Below are 23,845 nucleotides of genomic sequence, written 5' to 3'. Positions count from 1 at the left end.
ATCTGGAAGAGGAACAGACTTCTCTACATTCCAGACAACTCCTTTAGAAAGAGTGATGCTAGACTGCAAATACTGAGGAGTGGGGAGGAACTTTCTTAAAGGAAGGACTGATGGCTATGTAATAAATTATGTCACTAGATTTGCTATGTTATTGACATAGATTCTTGTCCTTAATGCCCTTGAGTTACATATGATGGTTCCACCAAGTCACCAAATCCTGATTTCTGTAAGATCCAGAGAAGCCCACTGAGTTGTCTTATCTTGACCCAATCCATGGAAATAAAGCATGATATATGAATGCTATTAATTAAATATTGCTAGAAATATAAAAACACTAGAAACAAGCCAAAGCATGTGCAAAAGACAAGGGGAAGGTTAAGAAAGGACAACAGACCACTTGGAGAGCCTCTACTAGTGTTTCTAATAAATGGCTCCTGACCTAGCCTTGCAACCTAATCTCAGATTTCTGTCATGAACTCCTAGACTCCTCAAATTTGAACCTGATCTGATATGATCATCATTCTGATGTTTCATGGTTTCTCCAAAAAAGATTGGGTTGGTTTCCAGGTGGACATATAATATCCTGATGTCAGACCATCACTAGCCCATTAGTGGGCAAAGAGCATGAGCTATTCAGGTTAACATTCATGTACTGACTGTCATGTTTCTATTATGTCATATCATAATGATTTCACATTCTTTCACATTTCCATCTCTCTTTCATCTACAGCAAACCAAAAGAAGACCATGAGGAGAAATAATCAGAGCAGTGTGTCCGAGTTCCTCCTCCTGGGGCTCCCCATCCAGCCAGGGCAGCAGGGCGTGTTCTTCACCCTGTTCCTGGGCATGTACCTGACCACGGTGCTGGGCAACCTGCTCATCATCCTGCTCATCAGGCTGGACCCTCGGCTGCACACGCCCATGTACTTCTTCCTCAGCCACTTGGCCTTTACTGACATCTCTTTTTCATCAGTCACAGCTCCAAAGATGCTCATGAATATGCATACTCAGGATCAATCCATCTCATATGCTGGATGCATTTCCCAGGTGTATTTCTTCTTATTTTGGGGGGATCTTGACAGCCTCCTTCTCACCTCAATGGCCTATGACAGGTACGTGGCCATCTGTCATCCCCTCCACTATACCACCATCATGAGTCAGAGCCTGTGTGTTTTGCTAGTAATTGTGTCCTGGGTCCAATCCTGCGCTAGTGCCCTTTTGCACACCCTCCTCCTGGCCCGTCTCTCTTTCTGTGGAGACAACACTGTCCCACACTTCTTCTGTGATCTCTCCACCTTACTTAAGCTGTCCAGCTCAGATACCACAGTCAATGAGCTGCTTATCCTCACTGTGGGAGTGGTGGTCATTACCGTGCCATTCATATGCATCCTAGTTTCTTATGGCCACATTGGGGCCACCATCCTGAAAGTCCCCTCCACCAAGGGCATGTGCAAAGCCTTGTCTACTTGTGGTTCCCACCTCTCTGTGGTGTCTCTGTACTATGGAGCAATTATTGGGTTGTACTTTTTTCCTTCATCCAACAACTCCAACAACAAGGATGTCATTGTGGCTGTATTGTACACCCTGGTCACTCCCATGTTAAATCCCTTTATCTACAGTCTGAGGAATCGGGACATGAAAGGAGCTCTGGGAAATATGCTCAGTAGAGGACCATGTTCCTCACGATGAGCACTGTTCTGCCCATTCGTTGGATGTAAGACGTGCTCCATCCTGCACATGCAATGTAAGCATCCCTTCTTCTTGAATAGCTGCTTCGTAGTGAATCTTGATGTGGAACCAGTTCTTCTGTCTCTGTTTTGCCTTGGACTTAGTTTTCTTCTCTGTTTAAGTTTTCTTGTTCATTTTAGAGGCATGCGAAAGGTATATTAAAAACATACCTACACAACTGTCCTTTCCTAAATGTCTTTTTAAAGTTTTCATATGATATCCCTTGTCCTACAAACATCTTAAATGTGTATGCAGTCACAGCTTTACTTTTTTTTTTATAGTTTACAAACTTTATACAGATAACAAAAATATTCCTTCTGGTAGTTTCATGATTTTATTTTTGTGTTTAATTTTTTATACATTTGAAATTTATTTTTACAAATGACATTAATTAGAAATTGAGTCTTATTTGTGTGTCTAGTTTCTTACCAATTGTCCAAATTTTGACTCTCAGTTACGTTTCCAGAGTGATGGTAACAGGATGCATCACTTTTCTCTTCTTAAAATGAGTGATCCTGGTCACAGACTGAAATAAGACATTTTCCTATAAAAGTTCAGGAAAATGGTCCAGAAAGGGCTGGTAGAGTCCCCAGGTGATAAACTCAAACTTGATTGGAGCCCTCTGTGTCCTAGGATGACCAACTGAGAGTGAAGCATTGTAGTAAGCATAGAGAATTTAAAGAGGCTTTCAAAGTAATGATGTGATTATGGGTGATCAGTCTAATCTGATAAGGGAGTTCAGCCCTTCAGGGCATGGGACTAGGAATGGCTAAGTAGTGAAAGAAATCACCAACCAAATGAGAAGAAAACCTACTGAATGAGAGAAGATGTTTGCATATGACATATCCAATAAGGGGTTAATCTCCAAATAAATAATAAACCTCTATATAATGAATTTGCCAAAAAGAAATGACAATTAAAATTATAACCTGTTTTTATAATAAGTGATATGACATATTGGACTCGTGGGGCTTAGCTAATGTGGTGCTTAAATAGAAGTTTATAGACTTAAATGAATATAATTTTTTAAATGAATAAAATCAATTATCTAGTTTCTACTTTCATTTATGACAGAGTAAGTGGGACCAAGTTTGCTTTTTTATAGCCAAAAAATAAGTAAAATATGTAAGGGAACGGTTCGTAAGCATTCAACAACAAAGCAGAACAGTGATTCTTAAAAGAAGAAACATGTATAAAATATGCTCTAAATTTGCCTGTATTATTACCCAGGGGTACTTTACAGATGATAGCTTTAGATCAGAGTGCTGATCTCTGAAGTAAGAAGGTAGAGATTAGAACTTGGGGCTACTAAAACCACTGGAATGTATGGCAAGGTTCCTGAGAAATAAACGCTGTACAACTCAGGGGTGCACATGGGGTTTAATGTGAATCCTGGGCAAAGGGCTGAGATGAGCATACACAGGGCAAGACCTATGAGAGTGGCTGCTGCAGAAACAGGAGCTCAATGGAGATGGAGTGAAAGTTGTTAGAGTGAAAAGTAGAGAGAGCTCACTGAACACTCTGCACACTCAGGTGAAACCCCAGGAAATCCATTCCCTAGGAGTATTTATTGGTCATGCCCGAGTGTAAGGGCCAAGCCTGAGAAACTAAGGACAAGCTGAAATATATCTACCTGAACAAAGAATAAAACAAAATCTGGAAGATTAAAAAGGATCTTCCAGTAATTTAACTACCTACCAGAACAAAATTCAACACCTTTAAAACAAAAATATACTTTCTCTTGCCCTGGCCAGTGCGGCACAGTGGTAGAGTGTTGGCCCGAACAACAAAGGGCTGTGGGTTCCATTCCCAGTCAGAGGCATGTACCTGGGTTGCAGGTTTGATCCCCACCACCAGTCGGGGAGCATGTGGGAGGCAACCAGTCAATCTCTGTCCTTCTCGTTCTCTCTCTCTTTTTTTCTCAGAATCAATGGAAAAACATATCCTTGGGTGAGGATTAACAAATAAATAAATAAAATATACCCTCTCCCAAAATTTCCAGCAAACACTGAATAATTACTAAACACATGAAGTAAGCAAAAGTGCATCATGTCAAGAAAGGGTCATAAGAAACAGATCACAAGAAAACATAGATACTGAAATTGACCAAAAAAGACATGGAAGCAGTTATTGTAAATATGTTCATTGCAGAAAAGAAAAATGGTAATAATGAGTGCAGCAGACAATTCATGTAAAGACATGAAATCCTGGCATTTCTCAAATTTTGTTAAAAGCATCAACTTACATAATAAAGTTAAGCAAACTGAAAGATAAATTAAAAAAAGAAATGCACTTAGACACATCATAACTAAAGATAAAAAGAAAACCAAAGGCAAAGAAAAAACCCTGGAAGATGCCAGAGGAAAAGAACACAAAACACCCATGGAAGACCGATAAAGAAAGAATTCGGCAGGGTTAGGGTTAGATGGGTGAGACAGGCTGAGTTGTGCAGGTACAGGGTCAGTCTGTCTTTATTTACATTTTATTGTTTTGTAGGTCATGTACTTTTGTATTAATTCTAATTTGGTAAAAGAGTGCATTGAGTTAACCTTATTTAAAAAGTAATCTTTAATTAGTATTTGCCTTAATTACTGAGTTTTAGGCAGCTCTCAAATTTTGCACTTGAGGCAAATTTTGCACATATACTTCATTTGCCTCACTCTGGTCGTGCCCTAATCAGCAGCACTTACCAAAATAAATAAATAAATAAATAAAATAAATAAATAAAATCATACTTAATTTGTATTTAAGTACTAGAACTAAATCTTTGCTTTCTTCCAAATTAACTTAAACTAACAAAATAACTTAAAACAGTGTTGGTGAACTTCTCCAGGTGTTGTTTTTTTAAATATATATACTTTTAATTTTATTTTTTCCCCATTACCATTTATCCCCCTATATTCTCCAACTTCACTCACACCCCTCCCCAGCAGTCACCATACTGTGGTCCGTGTCCATGAGTTCTTTCTCCTCTAGAAAGGTGTGGGAGCGTTATGGTTAGTCCAATGACTGGAGCTGCTAGCAGCATTTAGTGGTCAGTGGCCAGTGCTACTGAATGGCTTGGAATGCACATGACATCCTGCCCAACAAAGCATTGCCCTATTCAAAGTGTTAAGAGTACCCCCACTGAAAACTACTAATAGCCAAACATGCAAATATTTTCCCATTTTCTTATGATCACTTTCAATGTTTCTTCTTTGAAATGCATGGTAGGTTAAATAAATAATCTTCATAAAATACCTCAAAAGTACATGAAAACAAAAAAACTTGATGACCAAGATTGCTCTGGAATATATTTTTATTTATATCTATTAGAACTGGAATGTTCCAAGCTCACAATTAGTAGATATTTGGACCTTCATTATAAGGAGATCATGATGATGATCCAGAATATGCTTACAATAATTTTAGATCATTGAAATGAAAACAAAACTTTGAAGCATTTCTCAAAAGCACTGAAGTATACTGTACTGTGTGTTAAAACTAATTATTCTATACTAATGTCAACAGGAATGGCAGGGTAAGGACCCTGGAATGTACCTACCCTAGCAAAAACAAAATACCTAAAAATCCTGTAGAAAACATAATTTTCTGAGTTTTTCTAAGGATGTAGGAGTGATGAGGTAAACTGTGGGAACCAAGAACACTTGGAGATAAAATACTGGATGAAAAAAATCTACGGACTTTTGAATTCAAAGAAAGATTTACTTGTTCCATCTAACATACGGGTTTCTTTTTACTTTCGAGTGCTCAATCCATCACTCATAAAAATCAACCCCTTTTATCACTTCTTTCTGCCAGGCAAGAATCTGAGGTCCAGAAAGTTGTCAGAATAGTATATTGTCTCTTTTCTCTCATTTTTCTAAAGTCTAGTTGCATTTATTGTACCCACCCTTATGGGGATGGAGCATGGGAGCAAGGGTGAGAAAGGGGTGACAATAATATGCCTCTTTGGTTGCTACCATATTAAAGAGGTTTGACTTCTCTTGATCTGGATGATGGTTAAAACTAACTCATTCTTTCGTTGTCACTTTCAGGCCAGGGGGATATTCAGAGACTTCCATATTATACTGCCTTCCCACACATCCTCTGTGATATAACTAAAGCATATTTTCCTCCTGTGAATGTTTCCCCTCATAGCCCCTTGTTTGGGGGGGGGGGGATCCCATACAGATCTCTTCTTCTGTCTTGGAATCTCCTAGACTTTCTAATAAGTCATCTTGGGAAGAACTGAAAATTGTGCATATCGGTTCTCTCTCTCTCACATAATCCACCTGTGGTCCATAGGAAACATTTTTGCTTTTATTGCCCCACTATGAAAATAAGTGAAGATATTTCCCAAACATAATTCATTCTCTCTTGCTTGCTTGCTCTCACTCTTCTCCCATTTCATCTTTCCTATTGCTCTTCACTCTCATAAAAGCAGGGGATATATATCAAACTCTCCAAGTGGCTCTGTTGAAGCTTCTCCCACTAGGTGTAAAGTGAGGAGGAAGGCACATCCCTCCACAGGAGAATGTGGGGCTCACTGCACAGCTCTGTCCAAAAGAAACATCTTTACAAGAACCTCTCATCTCTATCTCTTAGCACCTTAGATCCACATCTAGGTTCAGAGGCTCACAAGTTATGAAATTGATCACTGGGTATTTCCTATAAACATCATTATTTTGTGCCTTACAACTCACTTTGGTATCTGGTATCTTTGAAATCTTGGTGCCTCAGTTGGAACTTCCAGTTTAACATCCTGAGACATCCTGCTCCCTCTGCCTGTGATCATCAGGACGAGACAGAACTTTGTGTGTCCAGGTAATTCTGATTGTTTGAGTCTCAGGGAAAGCAGCCCTTTTCTGGAAAGTTTTTCATATGTCCTCTGCCACGGGGCTGAGCTAATTACTCCTCCTGAGGACACAGCGTTCTATGTAAAGGATTATCGTCCTAGGTTGAATCGCTGGGGAGTCAGACAGCCAAAATTCAAGTCTTCCTGTCCCTAATCAGAATCCTAAAGTGTTCTTCACCTCATTGAGCTTGAGTTTTCCCCACATATCTCTTAGGGTTGTTCTGAGGATTAAAGTAGATTTTAATACATATTAAGCTCTCTGCCTGGTACCTGAGGCAATGGATGTGGCATTTATTTTGCTGATGAATATCTGCATGTGTTGGGGAGAAAGGATGTGTAAGATGTATCCCTACAGGACATGAAAGCAGTGTGCTAATTATTATGTAAGGAGAGTACAAATTTAATAAGTTCTTCCTGAAGGTTCTAGGTGGGCTCAGGGTCCCTGAATGTGTGGGTGCCTAGGAAAGGAGAAGCCATATCACCACCAAAATAAAAAATTCTTTAAAAATGGAGATGTGAATGGGTCATTGGGGAGATAAAGAGACATTTGTAATATTTTAAATAAAATTTTTTTTAAAAAAAGGAGATGTGAAAGGCCAAACACATTTTACAGCAACTGAAAAATTGGGGGAAGGACCAGCCCTGGCAGCTTCTATTTAATGATACCAGCCAAAGTGCCACAGCATCCTCAAAGTATTTTACAATCCCCATTGTCCAAAAAAAGAGTGAATTAATCATATAAAGCACATCCTGTTTTACTATTCTCCCTAACAGTTCTAAGACTAACGTCAGCCAAGATTTGTGAGTGAGAGCTATAGAAGAAAGACAAGTGAACTATGTTTTTAATAATTTGTATTTATGTGTTATTAAGAAAATATGATCACATGGGTGTTTTCAAAAGAAAATATCAGTTGGAAGAATATGTCTTCTTATTCAAGAGTTTCCTCAAGGCCCCTTTCATGTCTTTATTTCTCAGGCTATAAATAAAGGGGTTCAGCATGGGAGTCACCACTGTGTACATCAATGAAGCAATTATGTTATGGTCACGGGTGTTGTTGGATGAAGGAAGAAAATATAGGCCAATAATTGCCCCGTAATAGAGAGTCACTACTAAGAGATGAGAGCCACACGTGGACAGGGCTTTACAGATGCCCTTGGTAGAAGGAACTCGGAGGATGGTGGCCCCAATGTGGCCATAAGAAACCAAGATGCACAAGAATGGAAGCATAATGGCTGTTAATCCTGCAGTAAAGATTACCAATTGGTTGAGAAACGTGTCTGAGCAGGACAATTTGAGCAGGGCCCCAAGGTCACAGAAGAAGTGAGGGACAATGTGGTCAGCACAGAAGGACAGTCGGGCTAGGAGGAGGGTATGCAAAAGAGCACAAGCAGAAGCAATGACCCAAGACCCAGCCACCAACATGACACAAATGGTATGACTCATGATGGTGGTGTACTGCAGAGGGTGACATATGGCCGCATACCTGTCATAAGCCATTGAAGTGATCAAGAAACTGTCCAGATCAGCAAAGAAAATGAAAAAATATGTCTGTGAAATGCAGCCTTCATAGGGGATGGAGAGGTGCTGGGTTTGCATGTTCATCAGCATCTTAGGAACAGTGACAGATGAGAAGGAGATGTCAGTGAGGGCCAGGTGGCTGAGGAAGAAGTACATGGGCGTGTGCAGGCGAGAGTCCAGCCTGATGAGCAGGATGATGAGCAGGTTGCCCAGCACCGTGGTCAGGTACATGCCCAGGAACAGGGTGAAGAACACGCCCTGCTGCCCTGGCTGGATGGGGAGCCCCAGGAGGAGGAACTCGGACACGCTGCTCTGGTTCTCAGGCCTCATCCTGGTATACCAGCTGGGGGGGGGGGGGCACACTGGTAGAGAAGGCTGAAGGGAAAAGGTGGAATTTCTCAGAATAAAAAAAATGATAGTTGTGACATAGTATAATTGAGATGTTCTTCTGATTTAGGGAATGTCTTCATCCATGTTTTCTTACATTTGATGTATATTTTGTTGAATAAATGTCAAGAAATATAGGTTAAGATATACAGCCACTTTCTTTTTCAATGTGGTCCCAGTCTCTGTAAATGATAATACTGACAGTTCATGTTTATTAAACACTGCCCTTGTGCACTGGTCTAACAGTTTACATGCAATAACTGACTCAACAGTCTTCAATATGTGAAATAGGTAGGTACCATTACTATTTCCACTCTTCAGATGTGAGAGCTGAGGCAGACAGCCTCACTGTTACAGTGGTAAGAAAAGGAGAAGCTGGGATTTGGACCCAAGCATTTTGACTCCAGAGTTTGTCCTCTGAAAACAAAGGAAATTGATATCAGAAATCTCATCGGCCTTCATAATTTTGTGTGTAGTGATCTGTTTAATTCTGTGTCCCCCGCTTGTCTACATATTCCATGATTATTTCTAATTTGTTCACTGGTTGAAGACTCAGAATCTGTCACAGATAATTAAATGCATGCACAATATAAATTTGTTGATCAAATAAAAGATGTCACATACAATTAAATTCACCATGGCAGCCTCTTTAAGAAACTTACATCGGGCATTATTCAAGACCCAGGGTTAGCCCTAAAAATTCTGGGGCCCCATGTTATTTAGTTGTCACATGGCAGCACATTCAAAGAAGTGCAATCTAAAAGCTAAAAATAATTTTAAAATGGAATCCTAATCTTTTCAGTGTCTCTAAAATAGCCTCTAAGAGATTTATTTCCTAACCCAGATAATGAATTATTGAAATATCTCTACATATAGTTTTTAAAAGGTAAGAATTCACTATAATGTATCAAATCTTACTATAAAGCTACATTGATTACAACAAATAATGTGTTTTTATAAAGGTAAACCAATAAAACTGTGGGGGGAAAATAGAGAGCCTGAAAACAGACATGTTTATAATGAGGACTTGAGTGGCACTATAAATCAGTAAAAAAAATATACTCTTCAAGTAATGGTGCTGAGACAGTTGTCTTTCCATAAGGGGAAAATAACATATCACTGCCTCACACCTTACATAAAAAAAATCCCAGATGTATTAAAAACCTAAATGTGAGAAGCAAAATTTCAGGAACATTAGAAAAATTTTTATAAATTATGTTATGATCTTAGGGTAGTAACACATTTCTTAATCAAGACCCCCAAAGCATACAACATAAATATTAATCTGATTGCATTAAAATAAAGTTTCTTTAGTACAACCACTACCACCACTGTAACAAAGCCACAAAGAGACAAGTCATGGATGGGAGACTACGCACTGCCCCAAATTAGAAAGAGATTAGTACTCATGATACATGCACAATTCCTATGAATTAATAAGGACAAGATAAAAAGCTCAATCAATATGAGCTAGAAATCACAGAAAAATGAAGTCAAAATAGCCAATAAGTATATTGAGAGGATTTACTTTCCAAGTGATGAGAGATGCAAATTAAAACAATAATGAAATATCAATGATAAAAAAAATTTAAATATATATGAGAACACTGTGCAATGACAAGCATGTGAAGAAAAGAAACTCTCAGACATTGCTACTAGATATTTAAAGTAGTTCCTCTACTTTGAGTATATCTTTAAAGTTGAAGATTTATGTTCTCTTTGATGCAGTAGTTTTCTCCATTTATGCTGTAGAAAAATGCTCATGCTGCTTCCCAGGGAAAAATATAGCACTATTATTTGCAACTCTGTAACAGCGAAGAACTAAAATAGCTAACTGCCCCGTAGTCTGGAAATGCATAAACTGAGATTAGTTTATTCATGCAACCAATCCTGTCTGGCAGTAAAACTGAATGGCTCTACACCACATGGATAGATCCTCAAAATTTAATTTTGGATTAAAATAGATGCAAAATTATGCTTACAGTATGATATCATATCAAAACACTCAACAACACTGTATTGTTTATGGTACATATATGTGATAAAAGTATAAAAAGGATTAAAAGGTATAAAAAACTTCATAATAGTATTTAACTCCACAGAGAAGGAGGAAGGAAATAGGAATGGGTTGATGAAGTTTTGGCTGTTTCTGTAACATTCTGGGTTAACTGTCAGAAACAAATGTGGCGACACACCAATATTTGTTAAATCTCAGTTGTGGGTACATGGGTCACAGATTGTATTTATTTTTTAAATACTAAATAATCAAGATATTGCTCTAAATAAAAAATAAACACTTCTAAAGTCACATTCTCCAGAAAATGTAATTGGTTGAGAAGGGTGAGGTAGAGGATGGAGGGTATGTTCAAACATAGGAAAACTCTGTCTGAGTAAAGCCAATTCATAATAAAATGCTTTCAGTTGGGTTAATGTACTGTACAGCTTGGCAATATTTACACCTTTAAAAGAATTACTCCATAATAATCAACATTAGGAAGGCAGTGTGTCTCCTCTATTTTCCCCTGTCAATTTCCAAGATTCCTTTAATCCAATGCTTTCCCATCAGCAGTTTAGATAAGTTTTACTATTAAAGTTTAATGGAACTACTTTGATCAATCCCTACAGCCAACGGGCAAATTGTCAATCCCAAAGCCTGTAGCAAAGGCCAAATCTTCTGCTCTGGGCCAGCTAGTCAAGCCTAAGAAAAATATTGTCATAAAGATGCTATAAGGAAGCAGAGAATCCATGCTCTGGTAATTCTCTCCCATTTAAAGAAGGGATAAAGACTGCATCTGTTTCATTCCCACCTAAACATGTACTACCCAACATGAGGAAAAGAAGCAGGAGCGAGAAGGTGGTGTCCAGGGTCTCATCATCACTTTGTCAGATGGATTCAGAAGGCCACCATGGCCCCCCAGACCTGGTTCTCCACCCCCAACCGAGTGAAAGGAAGAGTGTACTCATGAGCCAACTCAATCCAGTAAGGAAAAACTCATGTCAAAGGATACCTTTCAATGACTACAGCAAAGCAGCTGACTGGCTCCCTACAATATCTGGAACTAGATATCAAACCAGAATATTAATGAATGCTTAATCATTAGGTCTCCCAGCAATAGGTGAAGATAGTTTGCTACTTAGTCCTAGAGGCAGAGAAGGCTTTCTGCCCAGATTCCAATCCTGGGACCCAAACCTGACCCCACGATCTTCCTGGATTGTGGAAAACGAGTGATGGGACACTCTCTTAAATTTCTTGAGATTCTTCAGGTTATCTGGGTTCATTTTTCTCAGGGGACATGGAGAACTACATCTTTGTGATGTGGCTCCCAGAACATCGAGCCTTCCATATCCCTACCCCAAACGCAACTCAATTGCCTGCTGATGCCTTAAACTATTTCAGCAAGAGGAAAAAAGCTTCAAGGTCCCAACTGCAGATTAGGTTTAAAGGTAAGTATTCCTGGGACAGACAGTCCTCCATTCAACACTCTCACATAGATAGAATGGCTGGGAGCTGTACATGTAGGGGCTAAGTTTGGGTGCCCGAATAAGGCCACTGACCTCCTCAGACAAAGTGAGGAGGGGTAGGGGTGAGGGGTGGGGACTACAGGCAGAGTGAAAGCAGAGGCTACAGACACTGAAAGCAAATTTACCATCTTTCCAGTTTGGCTGAGATGGCTGTAATAGGGCTAAGAAATAGTCACATTGTTAACAAAATCTGATTTAGCACCTAATTCGCACCAGGTGCTTTACAAATACTGCTCCCTTCTTCCTACAACCTTTCAACATAGGCATTCTAACTCATGCTAGTGAGGAGAAAAGTGGGACTCAGTGATGAAACTTGCCCAGTGTTATAGCACTAGTATATGGTGAACCTGGGATTTGAGACTAGGTCTGCCTGGCTTCAAAGACTAAATTCTTCCCATGATATTACATGAATTTATTAACTATATCCTCAAGGAAGACAGTACTTGCTGCCTGAGAACACTCTAGAATTTTAGGAAATAAATTAGAAAGTTTGAGAATGAATGAAAATCTATGGTACACATCCACTGGAAACAGTATCATGTAGCCAATGAAATGAGTTCATGAAAAGCTCATGTTATACTATTTGAAAGAACGTAATAGAAAATTATATACAGGTATGTTTATAATTATTTGCAAAAAATACAGACCAATTTTTTAAACCTGGAATGTTGTGCTCATAGCTTGGATGCAGGTCAGATATTTAGCAAAACTGTGAAAGAGATAACATTTTTCTAGACAGGAAAGTGCAAACCTCAAGGAATTGTGATTATTATATTCACCTAAGTTATTCAAGATGACACAACAAAATTATATAAAGTGCCTGGCACAAATCACACACACACACACACACACACACACACACACACACATATTGCTGAGTGGAGCCTACAAGAACTCCCTTACCTAGCTCGGGAGTGCTAAATTCAAATACTGTCAGCTCCCAGGTATGAACTGGTATTTCGTTTTCTCTCCAAAAGGCCTAGAGCTTGGAAAGAAAGAAAAGTCACAAGCTCAACCCTGAAGTGGGGAGGAGGTACACTCTCTCTTTTAAACCAGATCCAGGCAATGACAAAGGTATCCATTTTTACCAGCCAGGCTGGGAACCCAGGAGACAAAGGTCACAAATTTCCAGTGAGGGACAAGGAACACTTTGGGAGTAATTACTGCGTTTCCTTAACCATTCCCAGTGGAGATGTGCCTTAGCAATATACCAAAGAGAGTCAACTCCTATGGGAACATAAGTGAGAACTTTTATATTTGCATATTCACTTATTTATAAAGAATTTTCACATCTATGAGCTCTTTTAACCCTCACAGTAATCCCTGAGATAGACAGATTTCCACCATTTTACTGCATCTGAGAGTGGCTCAAAAGAAAATGGCCAAATGAGGATTCAAACCCAGCACACTAACTTCAAACCTAAAGTCTAGTTCCATTGCTCCATGAAGGCCCCCTTGTAACAGTGGGCTCAGCAGCATATGAGCTTCTTCCTTCTCATATTGAATCTGGAACTGGGAGAACTGCTGCTGATCCCTGAGGGATAAAAACACTTATCAAGGAATCGTGTTTATGTTTCTCAGAAATATATTTTTTCTTCCTGAAGAAATACTTGAATGCATGCAGGGATATTTTTGACAGTTATGACATAATAATAGTTAGCACATCCTCAGGGTTCAAAATCTATTCTTTAACCATAAGAATGAGTGTGAGAAGCCTTCTGAAACCTCCTGTTAAGACTGGTAAATCTAGAAAAGAGTTACAGAATCAAGGGGAGGAGATAGCATTTTATTTATTATCTTTCAATCATTCATTCATTCATTTACGCATTCATTAAAATAGTGTGTACCTACTATGCAGCAAGAATTTTGTGAGTAAATATTTGAAAACACAGGGTGGTTTTTTTCCTCTCAAAGAGCCCAACCTAGTGAGCAGTAACACAAAACTGCATGTCAGGTGCTGTAATGAAATCTGTAATGAGTGCTGAGTGCTATGGGAGCACAGAGGAGGGCTATTAAACCTGAATTTAAGGGGTCAAGCAGGTAGGCTTGTAAGATACTACACAGAGCAGACACCCAAGGCAACCGAAACAAGTAAAAGGCGACATGGACAGCACAGAGGAAGAACATTTGGAAGGAAGGGAAGGAAGGGACTAGAAAAGGATGGAGAAGACAAAGGATGACACATTCGGGGCACTGCTTTCAGGAAATTAGAACGACTGAAATGTACATTTCAGCAGGGTTCACAATGAGGCCAGAGAGATTCGCAGGAATGCATCATAAAGAACCCTGGATGCCACACTGAACAATCTGTACTGTATCCAAAAGGAAAGAGAGAACCAAAGAAGGACTTGGTCAGAAGACTGGCAGTGTCGGATTAAAAGCTATCGCTCCTGGCAAATGGATAACAAGCATGTGTGCAGGGAATGGAGGAGATACTGGCAAGGCGAGGAAGGAGTGACAGGCGCAAGCTCAGAGCAAGGAGATGGCTTAGGAAGTGGTCCCAGTCATTTAGGAAGAGATTATGGAAGTATATCTAAGAGGGATAATGGAGTTGAAGAGAAATATATGTATTTAGGTTTCCTTTAGAGCCAGAATTTAAAAGATGTGGTAGATAATTTTGATGTGAGCTAATTTTGGTCAGACTATAGAAAATGAGGAAAACAAAGGACCTAAAAGTCTCTCTTTAAATTTATGGTTTGGTGAGCTGAGTGTATGGTTGTGCTACTTACTGAGACAGAGAACACAGATCTGAGAAGTTTGTAACACACTGAGTATGAAGTACCAATGGGTCATACATAAGAAGAAATTCAGGAGGCAGGTGGGTATATTTTGGATAGAGATGCAAATTCATGGACCACCAGCACAGGAGAGAATGAGATTTACTAGAGAAAGAAGATTTAAAAAGCTGAGAAAAATCAACAAGAATGAAGCGTAGAGAGGAGGGAAGGAAAGAGAATAGAGCTGAGGACAGACCACAGAGAACACTGACAATTAAAGAAATGGCAGAACGCAGCTATAAAGAAGAAGAATCTCGTCCCCTTTGGGACAGTATGGATGGACCTGGAGAATATTATGCTAAGTGAAATAAGCAAGGCAGCAAAAGACAAATATCACATGATCTCGCTTATACGTAGAATCTAAAGAACTTAATAAACTGATGAACAGAATAGATTCAATGACATGGAAGCATAGATGAGACTGACGAATGTCAGAGGTATGGAGGAGGGCGGGTGGGTGGAGGGGGAGAGAGTAACTAAAGAATTTATATGCAAATATGCACAACCCAAGGACACGGACAATGGTGGGGAGAGGGACTGGGGAGGGGGAGGGGAGGGGGTGGAGCGGGTCATTGGGGAGAAAAAGGGACATCTGTAATATTTTAAACAAAAATAAAATTAAAAAAATAAAATAAATAAATAAAAAATAAAGAAATGGCAGAGAAAGAGTGTCCCAAAAAAGACATCAGAGACATAGAAGAAAAATATGAAAATGTGAGACCATGGGAACTAAAAGAGAAGGTTAAGTGTTAAAAAAAAAATCCACTGAACTTAGTAAAGAGGATTTGGTCATGATGTGACCAGTAGTAATATCAGTGAGTGGTGAGAACAGAATCCAGATTACAGTGGACTGAGGAATAAATGGAAAGAAAGGAAAGAAGTGCAGAAGGTGGCTAATTGAACTGATCCAACATTGAAGCTCTGCTGCATGGGTGGGGTGAAAGGTCATGTGGTAAAGACTCAGGCAAATTGGAAGAGGGTGATTAGCCATGAGATCCATCCTGAAGAAGTCACAGAGTGAAGACAAAGCAAATCTGAGGAGAAATGGACAGGATCAGAGACTGAAAAGATGAGGCCAAAGATTCTATAGAATGGGTGGAGTGAAAAAAAGAACAAAGAATTGAGTGTTTAAATTGAATATTTTATAGGTAAAGCAATTCCAGACTTTGTAATATGGCTATGGGAAGAGAAGGCAAAATCACTGAAGATGAGATCAAGAATCAGTACGTCACATTGCTGAGTGGTTCATTCACGCAAATGCCAATAACGCCCAAGTTGATGGTAATTTGTAGGGGAGAAGCAAACTGATCCAAGTGACAAAATCTGTAACAAAATAGGAGTAGTTTGAGTTGGGTAGTTGGTGGTGCAGGCTTTGACTTATGACAGTTTCTACATTTTCCCAGTACTGAAAATGCTGTCTAATTGCAGCATAATTTTAAAAGATAGTAATTAGGTACAGCCTAGTTTCCATCAATAAGAGAAGTGTTAAGACAACTCTGGTACACACCCACTGGAATATTACAGAGCCATTAAAATTATGTTTATGAAAAGTTTATGGTATAATTTTTAAAAGAACATAACAGAAAACTGCACAGAAGTACATTTACAACCATTTGCAAAAATGCAGGTTATCATTTTTTTTTTTAAAACTGGAAGGATGTGCTATAAAATGTTAACAAGAGCAGTATTTTGTTGTTGAGACTAGAAGCATTTACTTATTTTAAAAATATTTATCTGCCATAATATTTATACAATCATGCGGTTCTTTCATAGGTAACAAAAAGATTAGTTTTGTGAGCTGTTGCTGAATCTCATGGGAAAGAGAGTGGTACAGGAAGAAAAGACCAAAGGTCAATAAACTTCAAGGAGAGGAAGGTAGCCACCCCTGGTAGGCACTGTAGAGGGTGAAGAGTATGTCTGGCACTTCTGGCAGGCTGAATGTATAGGTAAATTGAATTCCAGCGGCCAGAGCAAGTCCTCAAAGAAATAAAAATACTGGTCACTGAGGTTCTAGCCAGGATGCACTGATACGGTAAGATAAACAGGGAATCTGCCTCCTGTGCTGTTCAGACCCTCTCATGTCTTGCTACAAACTCTTCATGATGGTGGCTATAGGTGTGGACTGAGGGACAGACATCAATGCAACATAGGCAGATGACATGAGGGTCCAGGCTATCTGATTCTGAAATTTACTTTGGCTCTCTCTTTCTACTAAGGCTTTATACCAAATACCTAGCTGACGGCTGGGAAAGCAGAGCCTGGGACAGAAGGGAGACTGAGTGTGTCTTGAGAGCCTTTCTCTGTGGGCTCATTCTCTGAAGTTCCTAGCACAAACATCCCTCCCACAGGACATGTTTCTAAAGAGATCAAGGGGGAAATTGGACAATTTATCCAAGTTTATGGATGTTTTTAATAGGAAATTACAAGAGCTGCTCCCTACCCCCTAGGGTTCTCTCCTTGGCTAGATATATTCTTCAATTTATAGCTCTGGGACTGGTAGAAGTGAGACTCCGAGCTTGTAGATTTCATTACGATGCCCAAGAATGTCTAGGACCTTGGAAGCGCATATTTAGGTCTCCTAAAGAGAATCTTTAAACACCTGCCAAACATCAGATCATAAATGCAGGTAAGGTCAGTATTACAAATGGAATGAGTATTTTTCTCAGCAATATATGAGTTTATTTATGGGTATAGAAGAGTCAGAAAGTTGGTTTTGGCATAGAAGAGACAGAATGAAGGAGGGGAGGGGAGGAGCGAGACATGGGGTGACGGGAGAATGAAGGTACAGAGGCAGAGAGAATGAGATGGAAGGAAGAAGAAAATGAGAGAAAGATAAAGTGAAGGTATATACAGGAAGTGAGAAAGAGGTAAAAACAAAGAAAAGTGATTCAAGAAAGAAAGACAGAAATACAGGGAAGCAGAGTCTTTCGGAGGCACTTCCACTTGCTATGGATCCCAACATGGAACACCAGGTCTGCCCACCCAGAATTTAAGCATTCCCAAACTGCCTAGGTGGTTGAGCCAGGAGTTTAAGGAAGGACTCTTACACTTTCAACTGTCTCCTTCACTGTGTGTGTGTGTGTGGGGGGGGGAGTTAACATAATCCAGAGTTTCTCAGGGATCCTTTATTGAATTGAAATAAGTAAAAATATATGTGTATGGAGGAATTTTCTTTAAGGAATACAATACTATTCCTTGCATCCTTTTATTTAAAATTTTGTCTCTCACCTGAAGTTTAATAATGGGTACTGAAGTCAAATCTTCTAAATGTTCTATGTCATGGATGATGGTCTGGAGTACTTAGCACAGAGCATCCTTGGGGTGATAACATGGCTGAGACACCATATTTTTAGAGTCTGATCCTCAGTGCCACAGATGGACAAATTCTATTTTGCAGTGAACCAAGAAAAGCTGGCCACATTAACATTCCTCAGTGACAGTTTTTCTAATTCCCTTATATGCCAACATATATGGAATATATGAGAAACATATATTTAACATATAGGTTAAGTTTCCCAGTTTCTGAAATAAAACATATATATTTTTCATATGACGGCTAAAAATCATTACTACAGACTCCTTAATATTCTCAACCATTCTTCATCCCCAGCAGACAGAGCAGGACCATGAGGAGGGAGAACCAGAGCAGCGTGTCCGAGTTCCTCCTCCTGGGGCTCCCCATCCAGCCAGGGCAGCAGGGCGTGTTCTTCACCCTGTTCCTGGGCATGTACCTGACCACGGTGCTGGGCAACCTGCTCATCATCCTGCTCATCAGGCTGGACTCTCGCCTGCACACGCCCATGTACTTCTTCCTCAGCCACCTGGCCCTCACAGATGTTTGCTTTTCATCTGTCACTGTCCCTAAAATGCTCTTGGACATGCAGTCTAAGTACAAATCCATCCCCTATGCAGGATGTATTTCACAGATGTATTTTTTCATATTCTTTACTGACCTGGACAGCTTCCTTATTACATCAATGGCATATGACCGGTATGTTGCCATCTGTCACCCTCTTCAGTATACCATCATCATGAGGCAAGAGTTGTGTGCCTTACTAGTGGCTGTGTCCTGGATCCTGTCCTGTGCCAACTCCCTTTCCCACACCCTCCTCCTGACCCAGTTATCCTTCTGTGCTGCTAACACCATCCCCCATTTCTTCTGTGACCTTGGGGCCCTGCTCAAACTGTCTTGCTCAGACATCTTTCTCAATGAGTTGGTCATGTTCACAGTAGGGGTGGTGGTCATTACCCTGCCATTTATATGTATCCTGGTATCTTATGGCTACATTGGGGCCACCATCCTGAGGGTCCCTTCAACTGAGGGGATCTGTAAAGCCCTGTCCACATGTGGGTCCCACCTCTCTGTAGTGTCTCTATATTATGGGGCTATATTTGGGCAGTACCTTTTCCCAGCATTAAGCAATTTCATTGACAAGGACATCATTGTGGCTCTCATGTACACGGTGGTCACACCCATGTTGAACCCCTTTATCTACAGCCTTAGGAACAGGGACATGAAAAAGGCCCTTAGGAAACTTTTCAGTAAAGTAACATTTTTCTCATAATATCTGTGACTTTTATTTAAATAAGAATCTCATTTTTGTTGATCTCACAGATTTGATTTTCGATTTGAATATGTCTGAAAATTTTAAGGTCTCCTGAGACATAGGTCCTAAGATAAATGATGGCATATTGGATGTGCCTGTTAAATATCTGTTGACCAGAGTTTCATTCTCTTATTAACAATGCTGTCTTTTATGAGTAACTTTTGAATAGCAAATGCTAATCAACTTTATTACTTATTTCTGCAACTTGGAGGCATAAATAATACAATAATATACAGTTTTGTTACCTGTTATTTCAGAAGATTTTTGGAAACCCTTATATTTTGGGACCATAATCTCAGGCTTTAACACAACCCAGAATCTAAAGATTAGCTATACTATTTCTCTACGCAATCTTATGCAGACTAAATGGCTTTTCTTTTCATCGTTATGGGTTTATTGAAATCAAATAATCCAAACTACTTGTCATTTAAATAAGAGGAAATGTATTACTCTCTGCCCATGGTATACAATGTCACAACTCTGAAGATGAAGGTCCCTTTAGGAGATCAAGACTGGCCAGAACCCCCCACCTTTGCCAGCACTGTGCGGTTGATACTGCTTAGCCCCTGTACACAATCATTAATGAAAGCATGCTTCACGCTGCCATCCTTTGTAAATACATGCGACCCCCCTGCAGTGCATACTCTGAAGACGTCATCGCTTTCCTACAAACGCCACTCCAGTTACCAGCACTGACTATCCTTCTTGGACATCCTGCCTTCGCAAATGAAGAATGAAAGCAAAGCTTCCCAAGCTTTAGTGTGCACAAGAATTCCTGGAGATATTGTTATAACACAGGTTCCTGGAATCCACCACCATGAATTCGGATTCAGTAGTTTTGGGACGGGGCCCCCAAATTTGTACATATGATGCCCCCACATGATGCTATGCTCCGGAACTGTGAACTTCGATCTGAAGAGCACTGGTGTAAAGAATTAAATCATGGAGGTTTGTAGGATGCACATTTATAACACCTTTCATGAGTGAAACAAGGGAACACTTAAATTATTTCAGTGATAGAGAAATTTGTGGTTCATGTTGGTATTTTCAGACTGATTCTGGTGGCAGTAAATTTTTTTTCCAATTTCTAATATCAGAGGTTCTTTCCTGAATTATCAGATTTTCTTTTGTCTTTCATATATAATATAGATATATCACATACTACATATCATGCTTTGTATCATCACACCAGACTATATGTTCAATGTAAATGAAGCCAAAGCTTTGAAAAAATTACATCTTATATCCACTGGTGGCTTTTTGTTTTCATGAAGCCTTGTAAGATTTCAGTGCAACTTGTGATTTTGCTAATGTCACTCAAACATATTTTGAAATTTTAACTAACAGTTATTTCACACATGATGCACAATAAAATGTACATTTGTTATAAAGCACTATTTGATTTCAGAGTATCTGTATATCCACAAAGGGACACTTGGGTTCTTGATAAGGCACTGAACAATTTTATGTTATAGGATGTCACTTGTGTCGCTAAGTCTTCATTTGACTTGCCATGCTCCTTGACATAGCCCACAAGATAGCATCTGTCTTGAATCCCATCCATTATTATTGTTATTGTGGGCATCAAGTTTTTACCCCGGTGTTTTCATCTCCTTTTTTGTGCAAAATACAATATGTTTACCCAACTTTATACATAAATATAAGACTCATTACTACATAATCAGCAGGTAGAGTGACATTTAAGGCTGTGGTGATGCCCCAAACTCTAGTCTGTTTGAGGTATGAAGTTGGAAATCAAAACATTTGAGTTTGATATTTGCTATATATATCAAATATTAAATAGCAAGTTTCCCTTATTATTCATTTATTTCATTCCATAAACTTTCATTTAGGCTATGAGTAAATGAAGACAATCTGGCTTTGTTGCTTGTCTTTCCACAGGGTTCCACTTCGTCATGTATTTCCACGGGCATTTTCAAAGTTAGGTTCTTTCCAAAGGAGCAAGACAAAGGCACTAAGGCAATGGAGCCCATTAAACCTGATGCTCTTGGAGATATTACAGTAGCCTTGACCAGACCACTGACAAAAGGGACGATTTCAATGTTTAGTATAATCTTTAATAAAGTTTCCCAGTAAATCTCTGTTGTGTTAATTCAATAAAAGACTGACTTAATTTTAAGTAGGCTGATGTATTGATATTGTATGCATTCCGATTATTGATATGCATAGAAGTAGAAATTCAAAAATTATTATATTATTGAAAAAGAAAGTTACAACATGCTGATCAAATATATCTCATATATGCAAATAAAAGTTTATGAATTAAAACCACTTTAGAAGGATAAAAAATGACTAATGGAAGGGCGAAGTACGCAGATTTTATCCTTTGTTTTAAGTTCTACAGTGTTTGGATTTCCCTCATAAAGCAGAATTAATTTTATAAGCAGCAAAAAGGAATATCCACTGGGGAGAAAAACGCCTCTTCACACCCCAAGTTATGACCTAACTAGGGGAAACACAAATCTGGTAGGGGAGGGCCAGTAAGGAGGTCTTTCCACATCTCCTTTTGGGATCACACTCATAGGGCATCCACCCTGATGTTCTTCCTAAAAACAATGTTTCCTCAAAGTCAGCCCTTAGAATCATCTACCTCAGAATTAGCTGGCCCCAGATCTCATGAATGAGCATCCCTGAGGTGGAGCTTTGATCTGCATCTTTAACAAGCTCCCCAGGTGATTATGCTGAACATCAACATTTAAGGACCACTGCCCTAGGGCATCTATCCTGGAGGGAGTAAGAAGAAAACTGAGCAATTAATACATGTTTAATGTACATCTCTAACCAAGAGCTTGGTGTCCTAACCCCTTGGGTCCTTTCCCTGGTGGGAAGAGTGAAGTCTTCACATCTCCATTTCTGAAACTGGTGAGATGAGAAGAGTCAAGTCCAGGCTCGTGACTTTCCTCTCCGATGTCAGTGAGAGGATTAGGACCCAGAAATCTGGTTTCTGGGTGTCCTACAGAGAAGCTGAGAAACCATCCATCCTCCTTGAGGTCAGATGACTTCAGCATAAAGTTCAGAGCAGAACTGGGTATCCTTTGTCAGGAGCAGGTGGGTGCGTGCATGTGCGTGTGTGTGTGTGTGTGTACACACAGGTGCTCACCACTTCTCTGTGCTCTTGCTGAAGTCACTTCTTATTACTACTTCCTACAGACAGGGATACCGCAATCACCACTGGCCAGTGACTCCCATACCTTTAACCCTGAGCGTTGGGGAGATGAGGAGTAGAGCCAGCTGCCTGTTCCATGATGCCCTGCCTGTGATCCCTAGTATAATTCCATACTTTCATCAGAGGTGTCAAACCTTGGGTCTAGGAAATATCTATAACCTCAATTAATTTGCCTGAGTTCCACTGATGATGAGACACTGAGTTTCTTCACTAGAGAACTTTGCATTTTTATATTTAGTGGAATCAATGTCACTTAATATGGTATAGGACATCTCCCAGCACCAACATTTGTTGATAAAACTTTTTCACTGTCCTTTCATCCCCAGCAGACAGAGCAGGACCATGAGGAGGGAGAACCAGAGCAGCGTGTCCGAGTTCCTCCTCCTGGGGCTCCCCATCCAGCCAGGGCAGCAGGGCGTGTTCTTCACCCTGTTCCTGGGCATGTACCTGACCACGGTGCTGGGCAACCTGCTCATCATCCTGCTCATCAGGCTGGACTCTCGCCTGCACACGCCCATGTACTTCTTCCTCAGCCACCTGGCCCTCACTGACATCTCCTTCTCATCTGTCACTGTCCCTAAGATGCTGATAAACATGCAGACTCAGGATCAATCCATTCCCTATGCAGGGTGCATAGCACAAATGTATTTTTTCATATTTTTTACTGATCTGGACAATTTCCTTCTCACCTCAATGGCATATGATCGGTATGTGGCCATCTGTCACCCCCTCCACTACATGACCATCATGAGAGAGGGACTGTGTACCTTACTAGTAGCTATATCCTGGATCCTCTCCTGTGCCAGTGCCCTGTCCCATACCCTTCTCCTGGCCCCGCTGTCCTTTTGTGCTGATAATACCGTCCACCATTTTTTCTGTGACCTTGGTGCCCTGCTCAAGCTTTCCTGCTCAGACATATCCCTCAATGAGCTGGTCATTTTCACAGCAGGAGTGGCTGTCATTACTATCCCACTAATGTGCATCTTGATCTCTTATGGCTTCATTGGAGCCACCATCCTGAAGGTTCCGTCTACCAGGGGCATCTGCAAAGCATTGTCCACATGTGGCTCCCACCTCTCAGTGGTATCTCTGTATTATGGAACAATTATTTGGCTCTATTTTGTCCCCTCATCTAGCACTTCCAGTGACAAGAACATAATTGCCTCTGTGATGTACACAGTGGTCACTCCGTTGTTGAATCCTTTCATTTATAGCCTAAGGAACAGGGACATGAAGGGGGCCCTGGAGAAACTCTTCAACAGGGTTACAGTCTTGTCTTAA

At 40.0% G+C, this 23,845-nt stretch overlaps 4 protein-coding genes across 4 annotated transcripts; 3 read left to right on the top strand and 1 right to left on the bottom strand.

Moving 5' to 3' along the window:
* Positions 1–747: 747 nt before the first annotated feature.
* Positions 748–1,689, top strand: LOC308563385 (olfactory receptor 1J21-like; the record flags this gene model as incomplete). Its single annotated transcript, XM_081150423.1, has 1 exon — positions 748–1,689. One exon carries the CDS (start codon positions 748–750, stop codon positions 1,687–1,689), a length of 942 nt encoding a protein of 313 aa, XP_081006549.1.
* Positions 1,690–7,472: 5,783 nt separating this feature from the next.
* LOC308563384 (olfactory receptor 1J1-like) lies at positions 7,473–8,414 on the bottom strand (the record flags this gene model as incomplete). Its single annotated transcript, XM_081150422.1, has 1 exon — positions 7,473–8,414. One exon carries the CDS (start codon positions 8,412–8,414, stop codon positions 7,473–7,475), a length of 942 nt encoding a protein of 313 aa, XP_081006548.1.
* Positions 8,415–18,396: 9,982 nt separating this feature from the next.
* LOC308563387 (olfactory receptor 1J2) lies at positions 18,397–19,335 on the top strand (the record flags this gene model as incomplete). Its single annotated transcript, XM_081150425.1, has 1 exon — positions 18,397–19,335. One exon carries the CDS (start codon positions 18,397–18,399, stop codon positions 19,333–19,335), a length of 939 nt encoding a protein of 312 aa, XP_081006551.1.
* Positions 19,336–22,906: 3,571 nt separating this feature from the next.
* Positions 22,907–23,845, top strand: LOC308563386 (olfactory receptor 1J4; the record flags this gene model as incomplete). Its single annotated transcript, XM_081150424.1, has 1 exon — positions 22,907–23,845. One exon carries the CDS (start codon positions 22,907–22,909, stop codon positions 23,843–23,845), a length of 939 nt encoding a protein of 312 aa, XP_081006550.1.

Source organism: Miniopterus schreibersii (genome assembly GCF_964146895.1).
Source record: "Miniopterus schreibersii genome assembly, chromosome: 11".
In the NCBI taxonomy this organism is placed as follows: domain Eukaryota; kingdom Metazoa; phylum Chordata; class Mammalia; order Chiroptera; family Miniopteridae; genus Miniopterus; species Miniopterus schreibersii.
This window is presented reverse-complemented; position numbering and strand designations above follow the sequence as displayed.